General features: G+C 40.8%; 1 protein-coding gene across 1 annotated transcript in view; it reads left to right on the top strand.

The window, feature by feature from the left end:
• The window catches only part of LOC115370183 (solute carrier organic anion transporter family member 1C1-like), a 48,537-nt gene extending 24,076 nt beyond the window's left edge, over positions 1-24,461 (top strand). The window contains exons 5-15 of the mRNA XM_030067085.1: positions 976-1,103; positions 1,226-1,372; positions 3,546-3,644; positions 3,986-4,234; positions 5,311-5,475; positions 7,044-7,239; positions 7,438-7,603; positions 11,821-11,993; positions 19,324-19,388; positions 20,543-20,660; positions 21,818-24,461. Of these exons, the coding sequence (XP_029922945.1) occupies positions 976-1,103; positions 1,226-1,372; positions 3,546-3,644; positions 3,986-4,234; positions 5,311-5,475; positions 7,044-7,239; positions 7,438-7,603; positions 11,821-11,993; positions 19,324-19,388; positions 20,543-20,660; positions 21,818-22,055 (1,744 nt within the window). The 3' untranslated portion in view covers positions 22,056-24,461. The remainder of the gene's footprint in view (positions 1-975; positions 1,104-1,225; positions 1,373-3,545; positions 3,645-3,985; positions 4,235-5,310; positions 5,476-7,043; positions 7,240-7,437; positions 7,604-11,820; positions 11,994-19,323; positions 19,389-20,542; positions 20,661-21,817) is intronic.
• Positions 24,462-24,477: the final 16 nt, after the last annotated feature.

The following is a 24,477-nucleotide window of genomic DNA, read 5'->3' as shown; positions in this document are numbered from 1 at the left end:
CTTCTGGAATTAGTGCAGCCAGGCAGTCGACTCCATTTTGTCTTTGAGGGGATAGCCTGGATGAGTAATTGCACCCTCTCAAATTGTGTCAACACAGTGCAAGTGCTCCAATAGTTAGAGGAAACCTGGATTGCTCATGGAAGGAAAGACTGTTTGGAAAGCCAGTCTCCTATCTATTGTTGTTCATGGACAACCCTCCGAACGAGGTTGGGGCCAGACCTGTCTGGTGTGGTCTGTAGGTGATGTGTGGCCTTTGGGGGAGAACCAGATGGGTGTGTTGGTATGGACTGACAGTTGGGCTACGTTAGCCAATATTAACAGACAGGAGAGAATTTGATCTGCATTTCTGTGAAAGGCTTCAGAGAACCTGTGGTGGTGGCCATGGAGAATCTGTAATTGGTTATGGAGCCTACTCAGGAGAGCAAAAAGTGGCTCTGTTTGGCACAAGGGACTACGGTTCTTGATGCCTTGAGAAACTCTTTTACGTATTGATGCATTTCCAATAAATGAATAAAAGCTACTGCATGCTATTCTTCCCATCCATCTTGCTCTTCCCCTGTTGGTATGAGTAAGACAGGAGAGGTTTGGAATCATTCTTGCGGCCCCAGACAACACAGTATCACCTTGCTACGCAGAGATGACTCAGCTGTTGGCATCCTGGACAGCTTCCGAGCACTGTAGAGGACTGTTGCAGGCGAGTATAGGCATGATGCCCAGCCTGCAAGAGTCTCTCAAGGTTGGCTCCTGAGAATGCAGGGAAGATATGTGCAGGGATGTTGGACATTGTGTACATCATCCAATGTGCACAGGTAGCATGCAGAGACTGAACAAATCTTTCTGATTTTCAGACATGTTACTTTAGAAAGCAACAGAAAATAATGCAAAATCCATCGATTCGCGCTCAGAACCACTGTATGAAACTTGTCTATAATGCCCTCTGTTGGTTTAACAGCTACACTGGTGTTTTGTATACAGCTATGAATTTGAAACATCAGTGCGCTGGACAATCAACTCAACCATTAACCCCTCTCCGTGTCACGTGGGCTCACCAGCAGACTTGGCCCAAGATGGCGAGCTGCCTGAAGTGCCAGGAAGAGGTGTGAGTCAACACACGCACACACACACACATGCACACACGCCTAACAGTATAAGACAGACCGTACGACATGTCACTAAAGTGGGAATATCAGTGGGACCATCAATGTTTTTCCCTCATTTCCTCCAGGTTGCGAAGGAGAGTCTAACCTGTCCATGTGGATCTATGTGCTTTTGGGGAACGTCCTGCGTGGGATTGGAGAAACACCTGTCCAGCCTCTGGGAATCTCTTACATAGATGATTTCACTAGCGAGGAGAATGCTGCACTATATGTCGGTAAGGAAATCATCACCCAGAATTAGAAATGCACTGGTCACTACTTTTTCACTGATAACGAGTCCATATAGATTGACCTGGACAAATTGTTGTTTTGATATGAGATTAGATGCGAAGACTGCTCTAGAGGCAAATTAGCAGTGGCATAACTACTGCGTCTGCAGGCCGTGAAGTCCCACTGATGTCCAGAGCACCAGAAGGAGCTCTTAAGGAATCTGTGGTGATCCTAGTGTACTGTGGATGGGCCTCTAGTTGGTTTGATATGTGTTTGATATGTGTTTGATATGTGTATACACACTATATGCTTTATTATCAATATATTTAATAGCAATTCAATAGCAATAAACAAAAACGTGTTTATTGCTAAAAAAAAAAAAGTGTTTATTGCTATTGTTTATTGCTATTGTCAAACAATACTGCTTTTTTATTCCTAGTAGAAGTAGACATTTTTTTCATTTGTCTGCTCTGTGATAGATATGCCTGCTAATTTGTACATGATAGAGAAGGTGGTAGAGCATGTGTGTCTACGTGGAGAAGGGACAAACAAAAACATTTGCACTGGGGTCCATCACTATGATGTTACACCACTTAAACCGATCTGTTAAACCGTGAATGATAAAAGTGTATGGTTCTACATGGTCACACCCAGGCGGGAGTCTGTGTAACTGTCTGCTTGACAAATAGAAAATAACAGCAAAACACAACACACTATATAGTCAAAAGTATTGGGACACACCACTCTTAATCATTGAATGCAGGTATTTCATTCAGTCCCATTGCTACAGATGTATAAATCAAGCACCTAGCCATGCAATCTGCCTTCACAAACATTTTTGATAGAATAAGTTGTTCTAAAGAGCTCTCTAAATTCGGATGAAGTACTGTAATAGTAATGTAATAGGATGCCACCATTGCAACAAGTCAGTTGGTGAAATTTCTTCCCTTCAAGATATTCCACCATCAACTGTAAGTGGTATTACTGCAAAGTGGAATTATTTAGGAACCACAGCAACTCAGCCACCAAGTGGCAGACCACATAAAGTTACAGAGCGAGGTTGCTGAGTGCTGGGGCACATAGTTCATAAAAGTGGCCAAAAAAAGTGGCAATAACTGCAGAGCTCCAAACCTCCTCTGGCATTAACATCAGCATAAAAACTGAGCTCCGGGAGCTTCATGGCATGGGTTTCCATGGCCAAGCAGCCGCATGCAAGCCTTACATCACCAAGCACAACGCCAAGAGTCGGATGTAGCAGTGTAAAGCACGCTGCCACTGAACTCTGGAGCGATGGAAACATATTCTGTTAAGTGATGAATCATGCTTCTCTATCTGGCCATCTGAATGGACGAGTCTGGGTTTGGTGAATGCCAGGAGAACGTTCCCTGCCTGACTGCACTATGCCGACTATAAAGTTTAGTGGAGGAGGGATAATGCTACGGGCTTGTTTTTCTGGGGTCGGCCTCGGCCTTAGTTCCAGTGAAGGGAAATCTTAATGCTTCAGCTCACCAAGACATTTTGGACAATTCTGTTCTTCCAACTTTGTGGGAACAGTTTGGGGAAGGCCCTTTTCTGCTCCAGTATGACTGTGCCCCAGTGCACAAAGCAGCTCCATAAAGGCATGGTTGGTTGAGTTTGGTGTGGAAGAACTTGACTGGCCTGCACAGAGCCCCGACCTCAACCCCATCCAACACCTTTGAACTAGAACAGAGCCTGCAAGCCAGGCCCTCTTGTCCAACATCAGCATCTGACCTCACTAATGCTCTTCAGGATGAATGGGTAAAAAATTCCCACAGACACACTCCAAAACCTTGTAGAAAGCCTTCCCAGGAGAGAGCGGAAGCTGTTGTAGCTGCAAAGGGGGAGTCAACTCCTTATTAATGCCTATGGATTTAGAATGGGATGTCAGAAAGCTCCTGTGGGTGCAATGCTGGGCCAATACTTTTGAACATGTAATGTATGTAAGTTATGTGAACAGATCACTTTCTACTCATTCACCATCATTCTTCTCAATTATGCGGTTGTATGAGGTAAGCAATTTGCTGTGTGTGTGTGTGTGTGTGTGTGTGTGTATGTGTGTGTGTGTGCGTGCATGCATTTTGCATGTCTATGCTTGTCTGGCGACATATGTGTGTTTAATGTGTGTTTGTCTCTTTGGGTGTGTTTATCATATCCTAGGCTGCGTGCAGACCATTTCGGTCGTTGGCCCTGTGTTCGGCTACCTGTTGGGTTCCCTGTGTGCCAAAATCTATGTGGACATTGGATTTGTAAACATGGGTGAGTTAACATACCAATAGCATGTTGGGAGTAATGCATGTCTAAGCATTCTAAGTGCGAGACCAGACATCATTATGAAAATTGACAGACTGTCTAGACGGTGAAAGAGTTCATGTGATTGAACTGTGAAAGTCACGTCATGTTGAGGCCTATCCATCCTTCCAAATTTGCTTGCCCTTGTTGGCATTAAGGATATGTATAGTTAAATCAAGCAAGGTTTGTGCTTGTTTCATTAAACCATGTAGGAGCTTCAAAGATTTGTATCACCTGCAAGATAATTCTAAGCTAGTACTTGTGGAAAACATCAATATTGATTGATTAATTGTTCACCCTCACCACAGAGACCATCACCATCACCCCAGCAGATGCTCGCTGGGTCGGGGCCTGGTGGCTGGGCTACCTCATAGCTGGGGTCATCACCCTGCTCTCTGCCATCCCATTCTGGTTCCTGCCCCGCTCTCTGCCCATGTCAGGGCACCAGGGCGCAGCACCGTGCCCTCCAGAACAGACCAGCTTCATCAAAGACCCCTCTCTTCTGGAGCACAAGTATCCGGCTGATGAACATGCAAGTTTCATAGAGATGGCCAAAGGTAAGGGAGGATTTTGAGGGGTGCTGCCAATAAAGAATAAAATTAAACATTAGTATTAGATGAATAGCTATAAATATGAGACAATGTAGAATTTAAGTTGAGATTTCCCTTTAAGCTGTTCAGGCTTTGGAGACTGCAGCCTTCTGACAGCAGACACATTTTGCCAACTCAAGTTTAATAGTCTCACAAGGCAATCTTGTTTCCTCCAAATGAGAACTACAGTTTAGGTACCCTCATGGGCCTTGATCAGGCAAGATATAAATCTACCAGCGGGAGGTGACATTTCCTAATTGTTTTAATGAGTTTTAAGTGCTTTGCATGCTGCTTTTGCACTCCAGGCATCTTGTGTTTATCCACTTGGGGCACCTTTCTTGTTTTCTTGAGGAAGTGCCTAGCACTTTCCAAGCTGAAAAATATCTCTCTTTAATGTGCTTGTGGCAGAAAAGTATCGTCCATGTTTGTTACTCCTTTCTCTGCTGTTTAATTTGATGAAAACACAAACAGGTTAAGGTCGAAATGGAGAAAAAGTTAATAGTAGTTTTATGCCAATAAGGAAATGGCGAGGGTTATATTAACTTATGTCATTAGTTATGCTGGCTATAAGACTGACAGAAGCTGAATTTGCTGTTGCCTAGTGATCACATAAGGATGCTTTCAGTGCTTATATATGTGCTGGCAGAGTAGTGTGCTTCCTGTTTTTAAGCCTACAAAGTGTGTGCTGTTCAGTTTATGCCACTTTTACATATCCCTATGTCAGTAAAGACTCTTGTACTCTGTAAAGGTGTCCTTTATCCTGTATGGGATGGGCCAGCTAATGGCAGGACACTTGAATAATTAAAAACAATCAATCATTCATTCATTCATTCATGCATGCATGTAGTTAATGGATATCTGGAACTTTATGATTTGGATTTTCTCCAAAACTAAGGCAAGCAGGCAGCACTTTTCCCATGCAAAACACACTGTGTGAACACAGCCTATGCTACCTCATGTTCACAGAAGGGTGGCCTGTACAGTAGTAATTATAGAATAAATCATAGTAAACAGTGTTTCTATTCATATCTGTGCCTCCCCAGACTTTATTCCAACTCTTCGAACGCTGCTGGGAAACCCTGTATACTTGATCTACCTATGTGTCACCATCATCCAGCTGAACTCCCTCATTGGCATGGTCACCTATAAGCCCAAGTACATCGAGCAGCATTTCAGGCAGTCTGCCTCAAAGGCCAACTTTCTGATGGGTACAGTATATGCTGCAATTTGTTTTATTTTTTGTTGTTGTTGTTGTTGTTGTTGTTTTGCTTTGTTTTGTTGTAACATATGATGGAACAGCAAGCACAAATAAATTATATATTGTGCCATGCACATAAAATGGGATTGAATTGAAAAGCGCTAACACATATGATGGCTCTGTTCATACATAAGGAAGATTTGACTGGCATTCAATCTGTGGGTGTAGTACTCTGGAATATCCTAATCCCAGGTGAAGTTTTGCGTACACAGTTGATTCATTAATTTTCACTCGGGATTCGAATGGAGAGAGCAACACTGATTGTCAGCTCCATCCCATGAATTGAGCTTAAAGTTGAGAGTATCCCACTTCTGGTCACTGGCTTGTCCTTCATGGTAATCCTCAGCTTGAATGAGTCAAACTCAATGCACCAGAGTACACCTAGTGCCCTCTCTGCTGGACTCCAGTCCAGGTCTCTAATTTCCTTGGCTCTCTAGTCATCTGGAACAGATGCCAAGAATGCCCGGCTGTTATTTATCCACTTAGGTGGAATCCTCCAGCATTTCTGCAGAAGTGCACATGAGCTACATTGGCAGTTTCTGCAGGCTAAGCAAGAGCCACACACACACACAGACGGAGCAGCCATTACGGTATCTTGAAATGCAGGTTTAAAGTGACCATCAGGCAGAGGGAGCCACTCTAACTCACCTAAACATAACCCCAACCCAAAAACAATAAGAAAAAGACAGTTTTAGAGTAAGGACAGTGTAAAAGAGAGGAGAGCTAGATTGGTCTGTTTTTATCAGTCCACTTGCGCTGGACTAGACTGAGGCTTTGTGAATATAACAGTGCTTGATTATGTAATGCAAAATGCAATATTTGATAATAAGAGATGAAAGAGTTGAAATGCATCTTCTGTAATGCTCATCTGAAGTGATGCCAGCATCAACCAAGTTGGCTGCATGTAAAGGAGAATGCATTATTAGTGAGCACTGCGAATGTAATGAGTAGATACATTAAAAACTATGCTCACCACTGATATCAAATGGAGTTATGAAAAGAACAAATTGTTGGAAACTGCAGTCTTGTCTTGTGTATCTTTCCTATCACAGGAAAAGTGTCTGAGGTGTTACATGCATGCAGTCCTAGCAACGGAGTTTGTGTAGTTTGTTGCCAGGAAAATGTGCTACAAGCAAGATAGCTTGGCTTTGCTACAGTATGTAGCTAAAAAAATGTCAGGGACTGTCAGTTATTTCAGAATTTGTTTCAAGGTCAAACCTAAAGCACATTATCTATGGTAAGAGTTGAGTTTTGAAACTAATCATGATGCACTGATTGTGGAGCAAGTTACATTTTCTCAGTGGGAAGTTTCTCACATTTCTCTCCACTCTTCTGTTTTGTCATCCTGAATAGAATAATATAATTCATCAACTAACTAATGGAATCATGAATATATCAATTAATTTTTGACTCCAAATAAGGCAAAAGTAGTGACCCTCATCATCAGAAAAGACAGTTTCAACATTAAACAAGTGAACTGAATCTTGGTTGGTGGTGTGTCGTCTCTGTTAATCTCAGGTGTGATCAACATCCCAGCTGTAGCACTCGGGATGTTTTCTGGTGGTTTGCTGATGAAGAGGCTCAAACTGAACATTATGGGAGCGGCCCGGTTTGCCTTTGGCACGTCTGTGATCGGCTACGTCCTGTCACTTTTCTTCTTTGCTATGAGCTGTGACAATGCCAAGGTAGCCGGTGTGACACTGTCATACCACAAGTGAGTTACACTGTCACATTGTAAAATATACATAATAATTAGTTATGATCATTGTTATTTTTACATACGCAAAAGCACACACACACACACACACACATCTAAATAAGTATGTAAACTAATAGAGGATGTTATATACAAACTTAATGATGTAACAAATATCTCATCTTTCCTCCTTTTCTCTTGCTCTCTCTCCTCCAGGATGGATAAGATTTCCTACAATGAACACTCTGTGTTTGCAGCCTGCAACTCAAACTGCATATGTTCAGGGACCGACTGGGACCCAGTTTGTGGAGAGAATGGGATCACGTATGTCTCTCCCTGTCTGGCTGGCTGCACCAGCTCAGCTGGAACTGGGAAAAACACAGTAAGTTGACAAGGTACTCAGCCACAGGCTGATGCTGGGGTACTACAGTCATTTTCACCTCTTGATCTTAAGCTAAATCTGACGAGATGACAGGAAGAATACTTTGATCCAGAGAGGCAGATGGTTGTGCACAATCAGTCTCACAGGCAAAGGTACCAAAACAGCAGACAAAAGGGTAAAAACGTTCAACATACGGCAGGTAAACAAAAACAGCATGGCAGAAATGAGCTTGACAGTGAGTAAGGTTGGTACAAGAACTGTGTGGAAAAGGCTGAACAGTTGACTGTGTTATAAACACAGAGAAGACTAATGAGCTGATAAGGAGCAGCTGGGTGGGCGGGAGACAAACAGGAAACTGATAGGAGCAGGAGGAGCAGGTGAGGTGGGCGGAGTCAGGGGACTAATGAGGCTGATGCAGAACAGGTGTGCAGGTGAGCTACACAATGCACAAGACAGGAGGTGCAGGAGACACACACACAGACAGATGCCTTTTAATTTGGAAAAGAAAAGAGAGACTGGAGATGTTTTTCTGTGATACACTGTTCATGGAAAAGAGATTCAGAGTGTGACAGAATGTTTATCTAAACAGCCAATTTTACTGCAGTTTTCACACCTGCAGTGTGTTTGCTATGGCTCAAATTTCATTTAGTTGGCTTTCACACAACAAAAAATTCAAACAAACCAAAATGTATCAACAAAAGCCATGTGGGAGCTGTCAGCTTGCTCATCAGTCAGGGTCACTAGGTTGAAGGCAGATATAGGAAATGTTCCCTTCAGGGATAGTGTTTTCCTCTCTCACTTTATTGTACAAACACATTTGGCCAATATAGTGTTCAGCATGGGTGTGGGTGTTTCATTATTGCAGCGCTCATTTGGGCTAAATGTCATGAAGGCATTGCATGTCCTTGTTGCTCCATGTCGACCTTGTCTTCATTGTATTCCTGTGTTGCTAACTGCTAGTTGCTGTTGATATTAAGTTGCTTCTTTCAGTTAGTAATTGCAGTCCATAATGCACAACTGAGCTAGCCCAGAACACATAGTGCTTCCTGTAGTTGGGTTGACTCTTGGTCGCTTCATGTTCAAACCGCTCTAGTGTTTATTGGTAGCCGTGCCAACAGAGACTTCCTCCTTGACAGGGTCTCGGTCCAGGTGTTAGAGTCGATTCAGCCAAACATAGGTGTGAAAACGCCCTTATACCTCAGCCTCTGGTTAAAGGCTATGCCTTTATACTGTGATGACACACTTTGTTGGGAAAGTTCATAAATGAACACGAGGTCACCAAAGTCAAAGCAGTTGGCTTTATTTCTCTTGCAGCAAGGAGACAAGTCAGTAGAATAGTACAGAGTTATCTGAAGAAAAAGTTGAGCATGTGAGTGTGCATGATTGTTGCACAGTCATACACGCCATTATTGCTATGGAGACTCACCTGGGAGGGAAGTAAGATAAGTGGGGTTCAGTGCAAGATGCTACCGTTACCTTCTGTGGTGAGAGCGAATATGAACAACAAGAAGATACATGAGAACGCTATGTTTGAACATTGTGCACTGACACTCTGTTCTTTCTTACTTAGTATAAGACAAGCAGCACATTTTTCTAACACACTTACCCAGTGATTTTGCTGCATGTTTTTGATGAGTGTGCAGGCATGAGCAGCTGCAGCTGCTGTTATGATATAAATTAGGGCTGGGTGATAGTGTATCAGTATTCTATCAATATTGTGATATGAGACTAGGAATCCCTTGTGTGTAAAGGTCTTATGAATGCACCTGTAGTCATCCAATTTACTCCAATTTATTGCACCACAATAAACACTGCTGGTCTGACGAAGAACAGAGCTGCTTAAAATGTCACAGTGTTTTTGGTGCAATAAACTGGAGTAAATTGGAGCCTTGCAGTGTGAGAGATGTTTGTTTGTTTCATTGTTTGCTTGTTTTTGGCCCAGCACCTGTCCTTGTCTTGGCTTGGGTGTGCATGTATATTTCTAGGTTGCATTCACTAGTAGTCATCCCTCCAATATCAGTAGTGAGGTATTCAGTCAAAGGTATTGTGGTATTTGATTTTGTCTGTATCACCAATAACACTGCAGTGTTCCCTGTTTTCACCTAGCTGTCAATATAGAGGACATGCAGACATGACAGATGTTTTCAGGTCATTTGACATGCATAGTGCCATCTTGGACATCTGTGATGCTGCATATTGCTGGACTACAGTGATCTCATGTTCAGCATTTGGTTGTACATATCAGCAAGGGCAGAAGGAGGGAATTTCTTTTTATAGATTTCTGGCCAAACCGGAGAGGGCAGGAAAACGAGTGGCAGCCTAATCTTTGAACATGATACTCATGAGAAGACTGTTTTAGAAACACTGAGGTTACTGTATTGTGATCTGTTTAGAACTAACTAATAATAATAACAATAATAATAAACAAAGACTAAGAATTGTTTTGGGGTGTATTCAGCTTTTCATGTTTGGACTATCTCAGTGTATTTGCACTCAGTTTGCTTGGCATTTAGAAGTCTTTTCCTGTGGAAGGGATATTCATCTCAATGTCACCAGTGATGAAAATAAATGAGACAAACAATGCATCTATAGTAGCCTGCTGCACTTATTAGCCCAGCCATAGAGTAGCAGAAAAACTATTGTTGTCACTAACCAAGCTAAGTGACCAAGTTCAAGTTAAAATTATTCAAAGCCTGTAGTCACTTTGGTCTCAAAGGGCCTCTCAAGCCCACAGTGTATAGGAAACAAAAACGATACAGCCCAGCCTAAATTTTATTGTGTCTGAAGTGGAGCAGCAGGGTTTGGAGTACACAACAAAGTGCATTCAGGAGGAAGTGTACCTCAGGTCAAAATGAATGAGAGGTGATGTCTTTAACAAGTTAGCTGCTCCCCACTGTGGACCTCATGTATGAAGCTGAGGTTAGCCATTCATACTGTGGGTGTAATTCTGTCACTATAGTTAAATGCAGTAACAGCTCATGTTACATACATATCATGTATTTTTAGGAAAAGCAAATACATCCCTTTCACTCATGTCATGACAGTTTGCAAAACATTTTTTAATGCTTTCTGTGGTTTGTTTCCAGATGTTCCGCAATGGAGGAAAGCCCAAACTCTGAAACTGAAACCTACATTTTGTCTCCATATAGCTAGCTGGTTAGAGGCGTTTTTACCATCCAAAATGGCAACGTGAACAATGCAGGTCATGCAGCTGCAAATCCTCTAGAGTAAACCCGATCAATAACTACTATCCAAAAATATGCAAGTATTTTTGCCTTGCTTGGGATCGGGGGTCTATAAATGCCTGTGTTGGCCGGTCAGTCGGTCAGTCGGTGAGCATTTAGGTCAAGAGGGCCGTATCTCCAAATCTGTTAAGTGGATCACCATGAATTTTGGTGACAGCATTGCCTCGAGCATGAAACTTGTTCATTCTGGTTTTGGTGACCTCATGACCTTTCCTCCTGGAAAATCTCAAAATCTATTTGGTGAATTGCCATGAAATTTGGTGACAGTATTCCTGTTGGCATGTTGGCAACTTGACCATTTTGGTGACATTTCCTGTAGCGCCACCAGCAGGTGAAAATTCTAATTTTGCAAAGGACAAATCTCAAACTTTATGGTGGACTGCCATGAAATCTGTCCATTTTGGTGACCCCATGACCTTTCTTGCAGCGCCACCAACAAATCAAACTGTTAATATTGTACACTTATATCTCATAAAGTTTTTGATTGCCATGAAATGTGGTTACGTGACATGTGGTTACAACACTGAAGGCTGCTTCAGGCGGTAAATGTTGGGCTCAGTTACTAAGCTCTCAGGCTCAGGTCGGGTTTGTACAAAAATATGTGGCCCGATCCGATTGTAATAGCAGCAGTGGTGGTTGTGAGAACTGAATTTTTTTGAGTCAACATTCATGTTGGCTAAAAGATGAATCGAAGCAATTTTGGTGACCCCATGACCTTCCCTCTAGTTCCACCAGCAGGACCAGCATCTGCATCAGAAATAACATGTTTTTCTGTGTGTGTGTGTGTGTGTGTGCATGCATGTGTATGTATGTATATGTGTGTGTTCCGGTAGCTCACATACAGTATGCATATGCCTTAGTGTGTGTGCGTGTGTGTGTGTGTGTGTGTGTGTGTGTATGTGTGTGTGTGTATGTATTTACTAGTCCTGCCATTCAGGGTCATGTGTGTATGTCGTGTGTGTGTCTCTCCAGGTCTTCTCTAACTGTAGCTGTGTCGGTGTGGCTGGTAACTTTACAGCGAGCACCGGCCAGTGCCCTCACAGGGACAACTGTGACAGGATGTTCCCATACTTCCTGGCTCTCTCCGTCATCACCTCCTTTATCATTTCCCTGGGGGGGACACCAGGCTACATGCTGCTCATCAGGTCAGACTCATGATTTAATTTATAGTTTCAAACACTCGCATTCTTTCCCCTGGGCTCAATATAGATAACAGAAAAACAAGACACTCTCAGTTAGTAGCTATTTTGAAGAAAAGCTGTTTCAGATTGACATTGTAAGTTGAGCAAATAAGGTGTAAGTATTTTTTTTGTTGTTGTTATTTAAAGTGACTATGCAAAATTGAGGGCTCATTTAAGAGGCTGTTTAGACTCAACTGACAATAATGTGGAATAACCAAGTAGTTCATCAGTGAGTCAACCATTTCAGCTCAACTTCCAACTTTCCTGCCCATTTTGTGCTTATTACACATATTTTGTCTGTTGGGCCTAAATGGTGACTTCAGTGTAAGTTTATGTCGTGCAATCATGTGCATGGACAAGCAAATATCTTTTGTTTTGACTTGAATAACATTTTCAGTACAGGGCTTTGACTCAAAGCAGAGCGATATCCCATAAAGGCTTTTTTAATTTATTTGTGTGCGTCTTCCTGCTATTGAACATTTGTCTGTTTAGTCTGCTTACTGACGTTACTAGGCGTCCTGGGAAGTGAATATTTTTCACTTTGCTTCCACATGGGTTCAGGAATCCAGAGACAATGATTTGGTGCATTTATGACTTACAATTATTATTCAGAAAACACTACCATTTAGTTTTCTGAGCACTTTTCTGAATTGAAAGTGTGTGTTTGTGAGTGTGTGTGTGTGTGTGTGTGAGAGAGAGAGAGAGAGAGAGAGTGTATGTGTATGCAGCATTTATTGATTTATTAAAGAATATTGATAAGTTGCATAAGATCCAATCATATGATTGACGGTGAAATCCCTGGTAGAGACAGCTACTGTGGAGAAGAATATTGTTGATTATTGTAATAAAACGTCCTTGAAGTCCTTGAATCAGTCCTTGAAGGCCACTTTCTTGGATATTCATCAAAATTGAGCTCAGCAAGGTGGAACAAGCAAGCATTACCCAGTTAATTTGCTGATCACATCATTATGATGATATTAGTCCTTATAATAGGCATCAATTTACCTCTGCAGTCCAGGATATCAGGTATCACCACATAGGCTAGAACTGTGGTAAGCTCTAGGCAACCCACAGTATACCGATGTATTTATTTATTTATTTGTGTATTTTTTTTTTTTTACAAAAAAATGGAATAAATGAGACACTGTACAAGATTTAAGCAATTGGTGTTAAAGCGCTATCAGACTCACATAGGCACCATGGAGTAATTTGTCTTCTTTTCTGCATTTTGCAAGTATTCATTTGGCACATAAAGAACATATGAATATCAATATGGTATACATTCTAGTGATCTGAAAGGTCTGTTTTTTTCTATGGAACAATGTTTAAAGCATTGTGATAGTAAGATGGTACGATACAAAGAGTAACCTCCTGATGTGCATCATTCACACATATTACATTTCACTGCGACTCATTCACTGAGTAAAAAACAGGGGAAGAGGTCATCTGATGACACAGAGGCAGTGTAGCTGGAAAGTGAGACACCTGCAGCAGGTGTTTGAAAAAGCTGAGTAGACTGAGGAGAAATGACTCAGGGCTTTGTTCTCTCTGCCTCCAGCGATCTCTTTTCATTTTCAATGATTCTTTTAAAGGTGCATTCTGCAAAATAGCCAAAGTGAGGACCCTGTAGACTCTAAACTGACAAATGTGGAATAAGCACATTATATGCTGGTTGAGTCTACTTGGTACTCATTGTCAGGCCAGCTCACTGACGTTATTGTGATGTTTTTCCACACTTTTGCCACATTTTGGACCATCTGCAGTTTTTCATTGTGCACCTTTTATCAGAAATTTGGAAATCACAAAAAGCAGAACCAACCAAGTAGAACCAGATTCCTCTTCTCATCTTTGCTTACTGGACTTTTATTTTGAAAGGTCCCACAAGCTGTCATTGATCATTCATTCTCTGTAGTGGTTGTGATTTAAAATGTAAAGTAAATGAAGTATAAAACTCAAGCAAAAATGTTCTTAAGTTGAAGTAAAATTACTGACTTTTCAATAATACAATAAAAAAAAAAAGTACCAGTACACAAAAAAAGCTACTGTATTACAATAACATGAATAAATGTAAAGCATTACTTGGACCTCTGGGCCTGACAGAAACAGTGAAGCAGCACAGTCAGGTTCTGGTGTCAAAGATAACAGGGATGTAAACTTGCACTGGCTGCCTGCTCACACCAAGTGAAAGCACATGGCTCAAGGTGGACTCCATCTTTGTGTCTTAATTAACATACACATGAACAGATCCTGTCGAAAACACTCCAAGTCCCTAAACCTAACCTTTGAGAAGCGCCAGCCCAGCTCACCAAAACAAACAGCTGTATTTTGGCTTTATGGTTGGAAGCAGCGTAAGGTTTGACTCTTTTTGACTAATTGACAAGTCAGTGATATTACAGATTCACTCTGACCACCACTGCGTCTGCGGCTGCAGAGCCTGGCTATGAACACAGTAACTTAAATACAGCTTATCTGAATCTTTTCTTTGAATAATAGACTGATTACTCCCAAGGCATTTTAATAAAATAGGCTAGTCTATGTTCTTCTGCAGCACGGTGCCATCTGACATGTTGAGGCAGCAAAGGTCTTGTTATTTGATCTTTGTGGATACTGCCTGCTTCATCTCTCTATTTCCTTTTCTTTTGCCGTGTTTATCTTCCTCTCTCAGATAAAATAGGCTTTATTGATGGAGTATAAAAGAATCTCTCTCTCTTTCCTCTTTCTCTCTCTCTCTCTCTCTCTCTTGCTCTCTCTCTCTCTCCCTCTTCCACACACACACACACACACACACACACACACACACACACACACACACACACACACATACACATACCAGATCTCCTAAAGCTATATCAGCTGATTCTGTTGGAATACATTGGCCTCATTGGAGCAAAATTAGGTTACTGGCTGTGTTTCTGTTTCTTGTTTTGACTGGTCTCCGTCTCTCTTAATGTCTCTCTTTGTTGTGTGCCTTTTTTTCTACGTCAGTTCTCTGAGATTAATGTAAAGTCTTATGAGAAAAGGAAGAGGCCAACAGAGTTTAATGAGACAAGACACTGCATGACCAACAGAAGGAAGTGCCCGTTTTTGTTTTGATGGTGGAACATTGGCAAGGATAACACAAAAATGAATGAGAAAATTAAGTTGATTCTGAGTAATAATCTTGATCATTTGATGTTAACAGTGACACAGGAACAGATTAGTTATGACTTGACCATTAGATGACATAAAAATCAAAAGGAGCCCAAAATAAAATTTAAAGAGCGCCTGACTACCAAACCCAACTCTGTGTAAAGGCTGACATCTAATGGCAAAAACCATGCTACTGAATTTGCTGATCTTTGCTGACAGGTGATGTCAATACCTGTGCACCTGCCACCAAAGACCACATGGTAGAAAGCTGAGCATCAGCACCGGACTATACACACAAAATTTGCCAAAATTTATACCCACTGTCAGCACTATTGTCCTTTTTGACTGAGAGAAAGGGACATCTTTTTATGAATTGTGACTGTGAACAACAAGCAGATACATGTGAATGACCCCAAAGACTTGACAGGTTTGGACATATGTTGTATGTTTGAATTGTGAGCTTGACTCTGACCCACAAAATATCCTTATCCTCTTCCTCTCTCCTTTCACGCCACTGTAAATCACTGTAGTGGACTGGACACCTGCTGCTCTTTGGTGTGTCCTTGTCAAGCGATGCCATCCAGCAGGTTAACCCTGCAACCCCACTGAGATGCATGAGTAGATAAGTCAGCAGTGTCAACGCACAAGTCTACACTTAAGATGTAATGGAGCAGCAAAATAAAAAGAGAGAGGCTGAAGCAGAAAAACTGTTGGAAAATGCGGAAAACTCACAATTTGTTTGGTGCCTCTACTGGCCTAACTCGCACAGCAGAAGGTTGTGGAGGAAGATTGCACATCGCCAGCCCCGACACAGGTTCAGTTTACAGGTGTTGACCTCCCTCGGCCCAGCAACCCTGACACAGCACAGCACGGTGTGTGAGATGCTTCAACAGATCAGAGATTGGTGCTTTCACTAACAAATACTGCTACATCCTCGAGAGTCTCGTGTGCTGGTGGGCTGTTTCCCTGCAGTAAAGTGGCACTAGTTAGGTACACAGCTACATACACATGGACCTGACAAAAAAGGCTTTTAAATAGTTGCAAGAGAAAGTCACCACAAATAGGGCTTTTGTAACAGTGGCAGCAGCAGATAGTGTAGTGCGGTGTAGTGCAAGATTATAGGAGCGGCGCTACCATGCACCCCTTAGGAAGACAAACCGCTACTCAAACTCTTTTATCCCTTCAGTTATCAGGCTGATGAATGCCAATTGTAATGAGTAGGTTTGTGCTTCTTTCTTTCTTTCTTTCTTTCTTTATTTATTATCCTATTTATTCATTTTCCTTGATTGAATATTTGTTTTTGCATATGAGCCATGTACAAGATATTGCTGCTGGGAAACCATTAGCTCGCCTGATTTACTGACAATTGAGCATTAGAGTTGTATGGCCAATGAATGATTGTTGTATTGTTGTGCTTTTGTGTGAACTGGGAGCTGTAAACTGAATTGCCCGTATGGGATAAATGACGTTTCTGAATCTGAATTCTGAATCTAAATCAGTGCAGTGGAAGCAGTACAGCAGACCTGGTGTTAGTGGAGCAGCTGGTTCTGGGATGCCAGGGGGAAAAAAAAGTTGTTGAGCCCTCTGGAGATGCTGTGGGTCCACTTCCACAAAACGTGTGACGAAAGGGAAGTGCCCATTTGAGATCACAGTGACACACAATTCCTAATCCCTGAGACAGCTAGGCTTTACATACATTGCATACACCTCAACCCATAGGTGGCTGGTGACTGGACAGCCCATTTGATGATCCCTGTAGAGTTATGAAGCCTGATGTCCAGTCACAGTCATCATCATCATCATCATCATCATCATCATCAGTCAAAGTAGAATCCTTTCCAAAGTACCTAAGCACCGTTAACAGTAAGATAAAATAAAATAGACAGTTTTTGGCAATGTACAGTACCTTACAAGTCCATTGTTTGGGCTGTACTTTTCTGATTTCCTCAGATAACTGGCTGAGCAGAGACAACTTGACATTTCAGATGAAAACCGATATTTCCAGCGCAGCTTGAAATATCTGTTGTCAAAGTCTTGTTGTCATCTGAGCTCAATGGGAGAGTTTTTGCGCTGATCTAAAAAGTCAACAGAAACGTCTGGTTTGGTGTGCGTCAGACTTGAAGAAAAGAGGATTCTGTCTAGACTCACCAATTTGTACTGACATTCAACAACCACACAGTGTAAACTCCGTCAAAGATACCAATTTCTCCACTCAATAGCTCAAAACGTAACGCAGCTGCAAGACATGTTGTGTTTTGAGTAAGGGATGCAGCTCCCTCTCTCTCTTCCGTAAAATGAAATTCCCACTTTGCCAGTCCTCCCTCCACGCAAAAAATAATTATCATTTAACAGGCAGAGGGTATTTAACAAAAGGAGACATCCTCACTCACACCAGTCTCATTTTAATGGACGCATTTCACATCTGTTACAAGCTCAACACGATCATGTTCAGGCTCAGATTATTGAATTATTGCAGCGGGTCTGAAAGGGTCTGGTTCTCTGCTTAGGAGGATAAATCAACCTGTAATATTACTGTGGTATTCCTGTAGTGACTGCAACACACAACGCATGGCCGCCTATAATATTTCTTAAGTATTCCTAGAGTAACTAGAAAAAATGTGTTTAACTGGAAATTTAAAAGCTGCCGCCGCCTCCAGATTTTATATGGAGAAAAAAAACCTGCATGTTGTCAATACATATTTTAGAGACCCACAAATTTCTTGCACCATGTTTTTAGGGGAGATCATATCTTATTAATAAGACTTTTTTTTTTTTTTTTTTCAAATTTTTCTTTTCCGTATGGCTCCAACTTTACCATTTTTTCACACAGAATGAAATGAAATGATCAGTAATCATGGAGGGCCTAATTATATGAGTTAATGGTGGAATCTTTGCACATTTTTATACACAAGGCATCAGGATTTTTTCATTGTAGTTCATTCTTATTCCAGCCTTTAACAATTACTATTGTACCAGAAAGGTGTGAAGAGTTTCTGGTGTGTTTTTCTGACATGGTGGAGAGTATGAGGTGTCAGACACTTTCTCAGAGGTGTTGTGTTCACCAGGCCGTGTTTCCTTTCAGTCCCTCATATTAGTTCTTTTCATATTAGCCAAATCAAACTGCTAAAGACGACCCTTTGTACTACTGACCACAACAATATTTTAGTCATCATAAACAGCGCTTTCTTTGAACACCTGAACTAGTAAGACATATTTTCTCAGGTAATATTAATCATGACCTTTGTTTGTTTTTGACAAACAAAGGTCATAATATTGTTATTGTTAGTTTTTGACAAACAAAGGTCATAATATATCACTTAATTGGCTAGACAACTTGGTTGGGCTCACAAACACAACTCAGAATTTTCTTAAATGCTATGATAATAATAATAAGAAGAAGAAGAAGAATGAGAAGAAGAAGAAACTATTAATATAACACCTTTCATGTTATGAAAAGCAGCTCAAAGCACTTTACAAGAGAAGAACAAGAGTTTTTGTGAATTGTAGAAGACATATGTTGAATGCAATATTGTCAGATGAGATGACAGATTAGATTAAATTACATGAGACAGATTTTATTTGTGAAAAGTGATGGGTAAAAAAAAAAAAAAAAACATTTTTCAACCTTACTTCTGTGTGAAGCGCCAACCAAAGTCAAAGTGAGTCTTTGTGGCAGCAGGAAAAGTGCTGGGGAAACCAGGAGGGCCAAGAAGGATTTGTTTATTTCAGGGCATGTAGCTTCAAGGCAGAGACCATCCCAGCCACGGTAGCAGCAGTCTGAGCTGGGATGGGATTATAATGTTAGAAGGCTATCTGTCATTTAAGTTGAGTGACACGTGCAGGCGAGCTGCATGGCTAGCGAACAGCCAAAGGTGAAGCCGTCCTATTTAAAACATTATATTCAAATAGGCCACTCTTCAGTGAAAATGGAAAGTTTTCAAGCAAACCTGATGTGATTCAGTTACTTTTCACTGCATGCGATGAACTCTGTCTCTGAGTTAAAGTGTCTGGCAAGGTTAAGATCAAACACATGTCGACAAGCTGAGCTTTTTGAAAGTACAGTATAATCTAATTTACGACTACTTTTGCCCTGGGCTGTATGAAATATCTTGACATTCTCATAACAGCATGTGATCACTAACTTGACACTTTTTTCTTCACGTAGGTGCATAAAACCACAGTTGAAATCTTTGGCCCTGGGATTCCATGCTCTGGCAACGCGCACCCTTGGTAAGTTTTCCGCAAAACTCCTCTCATGTTTAAAGCCCCAATCTGCAATTTGAAAATGACGGGAGAGCACAAAATTTAATCAGTAGTTGGGTGTCAATCCAAAATGTCTCACGTATTTCAACGCATCTTGATCATTCCTTGAAAGAAAATGTGAATTGATGCAGGTTTCCTGAACTACATTATGCAAATTACTGTGAAAAGTTTTGAAAACTTTTTTTTTAAGTAAAAACCTTTTTTTGCGATATCGAGGATGTTGTTTCAAATTTTGCCAATTTCATCAACCTTTTCTAATGCGATACTTCAAAATATGAATAAAAATATGTTGATGGAAACACAGCTACACTCAGTGTTACTGTGATCTCTGCCTCCTGTGCTTCATAAACTCTGATCCTGTCTCCTCATGAGGCTTTAATTTGCCTTCCTGACCCAGACAACACAATGAAACAGTCCTCCCGTCCTCCAGTTAATAAACCTGCACATGTAAAGTATCTGATTTTGGAAATGATCAAAAAATTGATATTTTAATGTTTGGACGCAAATATTTTATATTGTTGTCAATAAAATTAACTAACTAACTAAATAAGCTCTCACTTGTGTTGTTGCAGAACTCCACACAACGGCTGTGCTACCCCAAAATCAATTCCAGATTGGGGCTGTAAAGCCAGATATTATTTGAGTTGAACACACTACGAGCATTTTCAATCATTGTTGAAGCTGTATTAAATAGTTTATTATTATTATTGTTATTATGGGATGTCTTGGTGGTTCCGTGTTCTTAAGGCATATATCATGTAAAATCAATATCTTGGTCTTAACGCCAACCGTAACCCTCCCGGTCAAGGCAGATGACCGCCCACCCACAGCTGGGTTCTGCTCGAGGTTTTTGGTCCTGTTAACAGGGTTTTTTCCTCACCACCGTCGCCCTGTGCTTGCTCTTGGGGAAGATTTTGGTTCATGGGAGTGGCCATTATCTGTTATGATAACTTCTGTTATGATTTGACGGTCTTTTTCCACATGTCACGCACCTCTCTCTCCTAGTCTTTCCTGTTTCTCTTAACATTGAACTACCTAATAAAAGCAAAAATGCCAAATGCCAAAGTGCTCACCATGCATTGTCTAATGTTTCAATTCATGATGTATTTATGGTTCAACAGCGGGAATCCCAGCGCCCATCTACTTTGGAGCAATCATCGACACCACCTGTCTGAAATGGGGCCAGAAAAGGTGTGGAGGCATAGGAGCCTGCAGAATCTACAACACCACGGCCTACAGGTAGTAGCCACACACTTTGAGTTTTACTGAAATCTTCCAAATGTAAGATCGACCTGTCAGAGCTCCCCTCACCACGCATCGCTCTTTCACCTCCCAACCCACACCAAAAGATCTGACTGAATTAAAGAGATTTGAATAAATGAAAGCGTAGGTGTTGGAAGCAATGGCAGGGCTGCTCTGGTGCGTGCTTAATAGACTTAGATTTACATATTCTAACCTCAGACGTGCACATAAAACACAAGATCAAAGGAAGAAAAACTACGTTTGCATAAGAAAAAGGGACAGAGACGCTTTTATACTGAATTATTAGTGTTTTTTTTTTTTTTTCCATAGGGACCGATACAATGTACAAATTGAAAACAGCTATCTACTGCAAGTATCATACTGTTATCACAGCAGGAACGTAGCTACAGGAAATTAGAAAAGGACATAGTTCACAGAGAGAGGAGGGGATTGTAATTTACTTTAGATAGCAAAACAATGCATGTATGCATTTATACATGCAAACGTGCACATCAAATGTTTGCATGTTCAAGACAAAGATACTTTCATCTTCATATTTTTCTTTATTTATCTCCTTGCAATATGCTCTGATCAATATTAAGACCTAGCAATGGAAATATTTCATTATGAGCAAATTTAACCCCTGACTTTGTGATCTTCATCATTTTGAAGGTGTTGCCACCATTTTTAACATGATGATGGTAAATCTTCTTTTCTCCTTGTTTGACTAATATTTATGGTTTCTCTCACTCAGCCACGCTTACATCCAACCACACAGTGAAGAAATACTGACATTTTTTTTGCCTTTTTGTGTTTGGATTGACACGTTATTTTGAAGTTATTGTGAGACAGTATACTATTTGTTTTACAGAGGGTATTTTTTAATAGTAGATTTAGAGCATTTTTTGAATGAAATGCTTAAAATACAAATACAGCTCAGCAAGCAGAATTTGGCTCTGTTGCATGTTTCGCAAATTTGATTCAAAGGACTAAACTGAGAATTACTGTAGGCTTAGTTTCAAACCCTTCAACATTTGTTTTGTAGAGGTTTACTGCTGCACCGTCTCCCCCACACAGCTACTGTGTCACTGGCAGCATAAACGCAGCATCAAATGAATTGTATTTTAATGAATTTTATCCTCCTCGTTCCTCAGGATAGCCTACCTGGGCCTGACTCTGGGCCTGCGGACTATCTCGTTCATTCTGTGCATCCCGGGCTTCATTCTGCTCAGGAAACAGCTGAAGAGGGAGGAAAGGAATGCCATCCATGGCGCTCTGGCCAACGGCGGCACGGAGCTGGAAGCGCTCAGGAAGGAAGAGTTTGTCATCTCGAATTCTGACCAATCACAGCGAACGTCAGACAACAGCACAGAGAGGGAGACACGGCTGTGACAGATCTAGCAGAACAGACTCCAAGTCTCTTTCCCGAAAACACACATGTACCATAGATGAACAAACTCAACCATACACACACGCAAACATACAGACATACACAATCAGAAACACACACGTACATGCAAATGAGATGTGCAGGGAATCACATGTTGTGTCTGATTATCTCTTATAAAACATAGATTCTATATTTGTACTACTGGACCTGTGTAGGTTTTGTGAACTTGACAGAAAAAAAAATATGTTTTTGATATGACTGGGTTTTTTTTTTTTCTCACAAAGACAATATATCAATATTTTCCTTTTTTTTTTTTTTTTGGAAAGTGGCACATGAGATCAGTCGGGAAATGTGACATTTAACTGCAGAGGCTAGCATAATTCTGAACACCAGCACTTAGTAAGCAGCCTTTTTTTGGGGATTTTTCTTTCATCTGGAGTTTTTTCTTCCTAAAGCCCCTGTACCTGAACAGAAGAGAAGTGGCCTTACCAACCACAGAGGCACAACCCTCAATCAAAAGGGTGGGCCTTCAGAAAGGAAAGAAATAAATAGAATGTGTAAGAAGAATAATCTCATCAGTCGTTGTTGAGAAATGTGTGCTGGAACGTGTATTTTGATAGCTTTTAGAGGCCTTATCAGGTGTTGATTTGAACAATTGTGCCTCAATCACTAAACAGTTACCTCTAAATCATTTGTGTGTTGTCTGTCGTGTTGTAACTGCAAAGCAATTTACTCACATCTGAAGCAGATGGGTATTTTGTTGGTCTAAATACCACTTCACCTTACATTTTACATGTTTTAATTCAGAGGGAACATGACCGCGGTTCTTTACTCTTCTGTAAACCATTGTTTTCATTTTAATGGAGTTCACAACCCGTGTTCAGTTCAGTTCAACACTCACTTGAGCCTGATTGTGTAGTACTGTATTTTGGTGTTGTGCACTTTCTGGATATGCATTTGTTTGTCCTTCGTATAAATTACTCATAGAAAGATATTTTACAGGGTTGGAAATGCTATTTTTTAAGAATACGATTCGCTAACTTACATATGTGCTTGTGGGTTTAGGTCAAGGGTGGGCAACCATGTGCCATGGAGAGCCGAGAGGCTGCACGTTTTCATTCCCAACAAGAACTCTACCAGGTGATCTCACTGACTAGTGCCTCCTCTCTGCTTGAAGGTGAGGTGATCAGTGAAATCACCCCGTTGAGTTTCTGGTTGGAATGAAAACCTGCAGCCTCTCGGCCCTCCATGGCACATGGCTGCCTACCCCTGGTTTAAGTTGTGGAGGCTGCAAGAGTTGAGATCTTAATCCTGATCAAGTCCACAAGGTGGCAGTGTCATGTTTTATATAGAGTAACAAATAGTACCGGCCAGGAACATTCATGTCTAAATATAGTGTTGTGTAAAGGAAAACAAATACTGCTATGTCAGAATCACAGAGTACATAAACATTGGATAGTGACACTGCTTCATAACACTGGAAGTTAAGATTCGAATGAATGTATTCAGATGTATCTCAGTGGGCCTCAACAGGCTCTGCTCTTTTGTATGGCAACACTGATTAACAATATACTGTAACAATATACTGTATGTTGATCCACAGTCTTGGTGGCATGCATGAGACTGTGCATGAGACTCAGACTTCATGTTGCTGATGTGTATAAGCTCTGCTTCCACACTAACCGTATCACCAGCCATTGCTACACATTTTACTGGTCAGTCTCTTTCCATGTTGTGTTAGATATCTTAATGTAATGTTGTGTGTGTGTGCGTGTGTGTGTGTGTGTGTGGGTGGGGGTGGGCATGCGTGTGCACATGTACCGTGCCAAAATCCACGAACAAATACATCATGGACTATTCTCAGGTTTTCCTATCACTTATTTTCATGAAGAGCTTCATTCCAAAATCAGAGCGCATTTTCCAGAATATTTCCAAAAGAAAAAAAAATCTTAATTCTTTATGGAGAAAGGACTTTACCAGCCACCTCATGGTAGTTGTTTAAATATATATCCTATTTGTAAATATGACACATAATAAGTATTTTAAAAGTTATTTAAAAAATGTTTAAATAATGGTGATATATATAATTATCGATATATATATAGATATAGATATAAAGATAGCTAGATAGAAAGATATGTATCATTTTGGAATGAACCCCTTCTCATGATGTGGCTGGATTGTCCTTTGGATACAGGTTTAAATTCAGTCACAGGTGGCCAAATATACTTTTTTTTTTTTCTCTCTTGTAACAAGTCAGTGGCACCAGGTATCAAGGAGGCATGTAGGAGGTCATTATCTCAATAATGTAAGGCATTTCTTACTTGCATTTTAAAAAAGAAAATCAGAATGTACATAATTTTCTTGGATTATTTTTGTAAAATTTCAAAGCATACCTTAAATGTAATACAAAAATAAAACTTT

This window comes from Myripristis murdjan, chromosome 13, assembly GCF_902150065.1.
Source record: "Myripristis murdjan chromosome 13, fMyrMur1.1, whole genome shotgun sequence".
Taxonomy (NCBI): Eukaryota; Metazoa; Chordata; class Actinopteri; order Holocentriformes; family Holocentridae; genus Myripristis; species Myripristis murdjan.
This window is presented reverse-complemented; position numbering and strand designations above follow the sequence as displayed.